The sequence below is a fragment of the Salmo salar genome, chromosome 13, assembly GCF_965601325.2.
Source record: "Salmo salar chromosome 13, fSalSal1, whole genome shotgun sequence".
NCBI classification, from domain to species: domain Eukaryota; kingdom Metazoa; phylum Chordata; class Actinopteri; order Salmoniformes; family Salmonidae; genus Salmo; species Salmo salar.
In genome coordinates this window covers 87,949,970-87,957,286 of record NC_138303.1, presented here as the reverse complement: position 1 = coordinate 87,957,286, position 7,317 = coordinate 87,949,970, and the positions used below count along the sequence as shown (strand labels likewise).

Sequence of the window (7,317 nt, the reverse complement as noted above, 5' to 3'; positions counted from 1 at the left end):
TCAAAATAACATTCATTTGTTTTTCAATATTTGTTTATTGATTTTCTACTCTATTTTACAGTCAGAGCAGTATAATACAAATAGGTAGTAAAGGAAGAGTAAATAGTTTTAGATAAGACAAATAAGATGAACACGTTGATGTGGGCTAAAATGCAAGTTATTTACAACTGCTTCATTGAGTACAATACTTAACAAGGGCCTGTTATGTTACAAGTAGTATTCACTCAAAACTACCCTGTAGTTCACAGATATGTAATACTTGTGTTTATGGCTATTACTTCCCCACAATTGTTTAAATTATGTTCATTACATTAGTTATTCAATGGGAGTAATCCCATTTAGGTGTACGGGCTATTAATGTATGTATGTAAAGCATATGGAAACACTGAAAAAAGTTACATGCATTTAGTCATTGCACTTCCACCCATTGCATAACTCAGATTAAGATTAGATCTAATTAAAAATCATTCCTGTACATAATGCCAACAGAAAAATACGTCAATGGTTCGATTCTGTACAGACAGAGGTAGTCACATTCCTGTGACTCATACAAAGACTCATTCATACAGACATAAATAAAACACGGATTACTGAGACACAATAAAATACAATAATACTGCAGACACACACAGTAATTAAGCAATCTACACAAACGCTGTCTAAAGCTCAGGTTGTCTGTCCACTTTCGAGCGTGTCATGATCCTTGTCCCTTCTCATTGTGATCGCAAATCCTGACAAGCAATTACTCATGAATAAATCTTAAATTGACATCAAAGTGTGAATTATGCAAATGTTTGAGCTCCATGCTTATATCTTATAGTTTGGTGCTTGGTGGACAGATATTTGCCTATTTCACAAATGGCTCTGTTCCTGTTTCTAAACTTCTGAAGTTCTGAGGAAGAAGAATGATCTATATAGCAGCTAAGCAATAGCTAAATTAGAGTGAGAGGAGGTTAACCAGTTAGACTTTTAAAGAGAAGAGTAAAAATAAGAGACATAACAGGAAGTCCAGAGTAGAGTCCCCTCTTATGATAAACACTTGAGTAAAATAAACAGTTACTGAGAATGTAGGGCTGAAGCAAGGCCTGAAAATGCACAGTGTTTTAAGACATACTACCACCCACTAAGCCTCAGTAACAAATCCTTTTCTCTCTAACATCTAAGTATGTTTGCATTATCAACACTGAGGCTAGCTATTGAAATAGCAAGGTAAGGTGCCATTCTCAAGTTTGAGACACATCTAATGACAATAGTAAAATATATTAGCTCTGTGAATTTATCATGAAGAAATTGCATAGCATACAGTACAAACATGAATGGTTTCTATAGAGCTCTCCTGAATTATTGTGTAAAGCTAGTTGCAGCTAAAAACATTCCATGGCATTTTGGCATCATCGCCATAAGTCTTGATAAGTCAGCATTAACCCTTTCAGTCCCGAGACACCAGCAAAAATTGGCCTTTCATTTATTTTATTTTCATTTATCTGCATGTCCAGCCATTATATTTAGCTTCACAATTAAGTGTTTAACCATTTTCTTTTCAGGGCAACCAGGGCAACAATGTGACATAAACAGTTGCATTCATGTGTTTTATTGTCAAAAGTCAATAAAAAAATAAAAGCCAAAGCAAAACCAGATAAAAATGAATTGATATGAATGCTGTAAGCACAGAAATGGTTTGCTCAGTGGGAAATTAATATCCAACTACCGTAAATTCCGGACTATAAGCCGCAACTTTTTTCCCAGGCTTTGAACCTCGCGGCTTAAACAATGACGTGGCTAATATATGGATTTTTCCCGCTTTCAAATTTTTTTTTTCAAAAAAACACATTCTGTGACGTGCTCAGTTTTTTGGCGGCATGAAGCTTTCATTAGACCAATGAAATTGCCGAACAGGTTAAGGTCAAACAACTTTTTTGTATACTGTTTAGATTAAATCGAGCGCTCTCAAACTTCCCATCATTCTGATTACGGTAGTCATTTTGTCACCCTCATCATGGGAAAGACACGGAGAAATGCATATGATGCAGCTTTCAAGTTGAAGGCGATTGATCTGGCTGTTGGAAAAGGAAATAGAGCTGCTGCACGGGAGCTTGGTCTTAATGAGTCGATGATAAGACGTTGGAAACAGCAGCGTGAGGAATTGACTCAGTGCAAAAAGACAACTAAAGCTTACTGCTATTTTTTATTTTTTTTGTTACAAGCCGTGTTTCGTTAAAGCCTATTTATTTTTGTTACAAGCCGTGTTTCGTTAAAGCCTATTTATTTTTGTTAGCCTGTGTAAAGTTAATTTATTTCAATGTACCGGTAGGCACCGGCGGCTGATTAGACGGCGGCTGATGTGCGGCTTATTTATGTTCAAAATAATATATATATTTTTAATTCAGTGGGTGCGGCTTATATTCAGGTGCGCTTAATAGTCTGGAAATTACGGTAGTCAGTGACAACTTTGTGGAGTTTGGAGTTTGTGACAGCAACTATGTGTGCTTATTACAGCATTATAGACGCTATGTCCTGGGATTTCCTATGATCTTCTATGTAGAAGAACCCCTTACAGTATTATAGACACTATGTCCTGGGATTTCCTGTGATCTTCTATGTAGAAGAACCCCTTACCTTCTAACACCTGTTGTGTAGCTTGTGTGTCATAAAGCAAAACATGTTACATGTCTGTATTTGTGAGAATCCCAACTTTTCATAGATAGCTTTTAATAGTGTAGCTCAAACCATTCGGACTCTCTATTATTTTGTAAAAAGATCCGGCCCCGGGCCCTTTCGGGATCCACCAGTCTCACAGACTCCGCTCTAGCTCAGCCCCGTTAATCACACAGATGAAGAAGAAATAGACGAATCCAATAGTACAACCCAGAAATCTGTAGCTCAAACACATGATGTTAAAGGGGTAAGAAGTCCAAATCGCACGGATGTCGCGGTGGGACTCATAAAGCTTTCAAAAGAATGGCTTTTGCATAAAGAAACTGTCTATTTACTTTCTTTCATGGTACATTTTAATGTTTTAGGGTCAGTTAATGCATAGGCTGATTTAGATTTGTAAATATTGCTGACATTTCCTCAGTGGCTCCTCATGGGGAATCAGTGCAATCTGAGTGAGAGTCCACATCCTGACAGTCCCCTGTTGATGACACTGGAGAGTTTATCAGGCATATGTAATATAATGCTACAGATAGGCACCCTTCATTTGAGTCATTGTGTGCTGTAGGCAGCACGTGTCTCAAGTGGGCCGGCGGTCCTTCTCAAAGTTCAAAGCTTTGTCTCGGTTCCTTTCACTGTCAGCACAGGGAAGGAGCCCCGTATCCTAGCAACCTCCACCGCACAGAGGTGGCCAAACACTTTGTTGTACCACTCAGGTGATCGTCCCCTGAAAAATTACAACAAAAGGTCAAATAAGAAATTCGTATCCAGTTACACAATTCAATAGCAGGGGAGGTACCCCCACTCATCAGAAGGATATTTCAATGGAATTAGAGTTTCTTTCACGCAACATGTTTATGTTGCATAATTATTTGAATGGTAATTATGCCAATGTTTGAAAGTTCCAAATTAATTGCATGAGCTCTAGGTCAACATGTTGTTGTTTTTTTGATTTCACCTTTATTTAACCAGGTAGTCTAGTTGAGAACAAGTTCTCATTTACAACAGCGACCTGGCCAAGATAAAGCAAAGCAGTGCGACACAAACAACAACACAGAGTTACACATGGAATAAACAAGCGTACAGTCAATAACACAATAGAAAAAAAGAAAGTCTATATACAGTGTGTGCAAATGGCGTGAGGAGGTAGGCAATAAATAGGCCATAGTAGCGAAGTAATTACAATTTAGCAGATGAACACTGGAGTGATAAATGAGCAGATGATGATGTGCAAGTAGAGATACTGTTGTGCAAAAGAGTAGAAAAGTAAATAAAAACAATATGGGGATGAGGTAGGTAGTTTGGGTGGGCTATTTACAGATGGATTATGTACAGACTATGTTCATAGGGAGTTAATCAATTAGCCATTTAAATCATCATTGAAATACATGAGTCAAGTCCAATGGAAAAGAATGCATAGATGAGAAGCTGGATCCCTACCTGAGGTCTGCTCTGCAGTAATGCGTCAGCCTGGACCGGCCCATCCCTGAGGGCTCAATCAGGACCCGTGAGGTGAGCAGCACTGCCCGTAGCCCTGCCTCCAGGTGCACATTGTCATGGTCCACAGAGGAGGACACTAGCAGACACAGGCCCTGAGGAAGGTCACTACACCACCGCCTAAGCAGGAGAAAAATACAGCAAGGGTCATTACTGTCATCTTTAGTGTAAATCAACAGCGTGAGGCAAGATGTAAAGGTCCAATGCAGCAGTTTTCATCTCAATATGAAATAATTTCTGGGTTACAATTAAGTACCTTACTGTGATTGTTTTTAGTTAAAATGGTAATAAAAGAAACAAAATAGATTCTTAGCAAAGGTCAATTTCTCAAACAAGAGCCAGTTATTTTTTCTTATAGTGAACCCTCCAATCAGAAATTAGGAGAACACTCATTTAGAATGCCTGAAGCTTTAACAGTACTTGAGTATGTGTGTGCGTGTGTGTGCGCATGTGCACACAAGTGTTTAACTTCAAGAACATTGATAAGAGGAAGTAGGCCTACTTAAACATTGGGAGCATTAACATTGGGAGTGTGTTACAGGGACTTTTGTGTTGTTTATGGTGAAAATGCCATGGACTCTCTAGGAGTGGTCTGAGTGGGAAAGGGAAAACAAAACATTTGCTGTTATTGGCAGAGAGGTTGGAACTCTCTTTCCTATTGGTGTATTAACTAATTTACAACATAGTGATATCCCCATGGAAGGCCAAAACTCCATCCCACCAAAACAGGCATAAGTGTCAGGCAGTCTTTTCAACAGATTTTACACTAAAAGGGCATTATCACAATTTTCACAATTTCACAGTATTATTCCAACCATTTTTGACTGCACTGGGCCTTTAACACCGCACCTTACTGAACTGACAACTTGACTACCCCTGCGAAAAGGGCAGACACATGTATGATCGGCTTCTGGCCACTCTGCCCTTCCACCAATGTCTCCAAATAAAGCCTTGGATAGAGCCCCAGGCAAGACAGACAATTATTGATGAGCTAATCTCGCCCTCCATGCGTACCTCAGCACTACGAAGTCCCTGCGGGGATGAGGTGCCATGCTGTCAGTCACATAGTGGTACACCTCTGTGTTGTTCTCTAGAGCCTCGATTACACGGCTGTGGAGCAGATCATCATCCCACAGGTGGCGCTCACGCAGAACTCTGTGCAACACTGTCTGGGGCGGGGCCTCGATCTCGGTGGTCACTTTCCAAAGACGGATGGGATGGCCGTCCCCTACCTGAATAGAACAAATGCATTGTGAGATTATGGTTCAGGACTGAAAAGTATACTGTAGCTAGCTAAAATGCCATCACTCTTCAAAATGGACAGAATTTACTTCATTCTAACAGCCAAAGAAGCTATGCCAAATGGTAAATTCAATTATCAATGGAGGCTTACGGTAAAAAAGGGAATTAAACATTTTTCAATCATACTATGATTGAAGGCCATACTGTTGTGACAATGCAGGGCAAAATCAAAGCAAAATGTATCTTTAATATAACAACATTGACAAACATGGACCTGTGATTGAAGGACCTGCAGACAACAATAATATTAGTATGCACTAGTGCAGGGGGAGGCAACTAGATCCAGCCGCAGGCTGATTGTCATCGGAGTGAATGGTCTAGGGGGTAGAAAATAATTATAATCATTTGTACACTGCAAATTGACCACAACTAAGCCCAAAGAGAGATTGTATTTGAAAATATATATATTTTTTCATACCTTGATTACATTGACATAATCGCATATGTCTCTTTTTTTGTGGGAATACTTGGGAACAGACTTCCTAAAGAAAAAAAAATGTTGACCAAAAACTAAAACCATAGCTAAAAAATTTTGGGGCCAAAAAAATCACTTGCAGGCCATCACTACGGGCCGCCTGTTGCCGACCTCTGCACTAGTGTGTTATTGAGCAGTACATTCTGGTTTTGTATGAGAACAGACAGCGTAGTATCAGTATGCAGCAGTGTCACTGAGCAGTACCTTCTTGTATGTCAGCTCTGTGTTGTCTGGGCCCAGGGCGCTGTGCCATCCTTTGCTCTTCTCTGTGGACTCCCGCAGTAGAGCCTGGATATTATCCTCCAGGTAGGCTCTGTAATCCACAGGCTCGCCCTTCATGTTCAGGCCCAAGCCGTGGAGAGGGAGTGGCTGGGCATCTGCTGCGACATAGGAGTTCCGCGACTGCAGCATCATCTCATGAGGGATCTGTCGCACCAAATTAGCGGTCAACTGGGTTATTTTTTTTATGAATAAAAATACATATATAGCGGTTGTCATGTACAGTGCATATAGAGCAGCCTACTGAATTCCTCTGTGAAAGTACATCAAGTTCATATCCGACATGGCATTTACTCTATACACTGTAAACTGTGAAACCATGTCTATTTCATTTATTCTTAAATAAATGCTTTCTAAAAATAAACCACTCTTCAAATGGCTCACATTTTTTGGACAATAAATAGTCAATGCATGTGGGTGGTGTTTTGTTAGAGATTGATTGTTCTGAGGGATCATCCTATTCAGAAAAGAGATTGTTTTACTTCAAGGACTGTGCATATATTATGTATAATACCTGGAATAATTTCTTGCACTCCACAATCATGTGGCTGAGTCCTTGAGTGGCAGCCATGTTCTCACTCAGGTCCTTGTGGTCCGGTTTTCCCCCTGCCCCCCTTCGGTGGATTAATCTTCCACAAAGATGGAACATAGTCAACACACATCACAATCGTTCTCTCAGCTTTGAGTTCAACAGCAGTACAATGTTGTTAATATGCAGCATTTTGATGAGGAAATGAAATGGTCTAACTGTCAGTCCTCGGTAGTTTTGTGTGGGCTTTATTTTGACATGATACATCCATGAGGATGTTAATAATATGCAGCAGTTCGTACATTTCTTTAGCCCAGAGGAAAACCACTGGTCCAACGCTTTTGCTAAAACCATTGGTTTAAGCCATTGGTCTTAAATGGATAGCTGCTAGCTTTTCTCATAGGAAAACCTGGCACAATTAGCCACGATGCTGAGCAGATAATTAAATATGGTAACTAAATAATGAATTAACCTATCATATACCTTAAACGGTACAACCATCATCCGATTGCATTTGTTAAAGGTCAATTTGGCCACCAGAGGGAGAATGTTAAACCATCCAACTGCTTGGATTAGTTTATTA

General features: G+C 39.7%; 1 protein-coding gene across 2 annotated transcripts in view; it reads right to left on the bottom strand.

Annotated features, from left to right (window-relative positions):
* Positions 1-15: 15 nt before the first annotated feature.
* Positions 16-7,317, bottom strand: part of stard8 (StAR related lipid transfer domain containing 8) — a 41,871-nt gene continuing 34,569 nt past the window's right edge. For both annotated transcript variants that reach the window (XM_014137511.3, XM_014137512.3), the window contains 5 exons: positions 6,720-6,834; positions 6,131-6,352; positions 5,164-5,381; positions 4,093-4,269; positions 16-3,379 (listed from right to left, as the gene is read on the bottom strand). In XM_014137511.3, the coding sequence (XP_013992986.2) occupies positions 3,262-3,379; positions 4,093-4,269; positions 5,164-5,381; positions 6,131-6,352; positions 6,720-6,834 (850 nt within the window). In that variant the 3' untranslated portion in view covers positions 16-3,261. The remainder of the gene's footprint in view (positions 3,380-4,092; positions 4,270-5,163; positions 5,382-6,130; positions 6,353-6,719; positions 6,835-7,317) is intronic.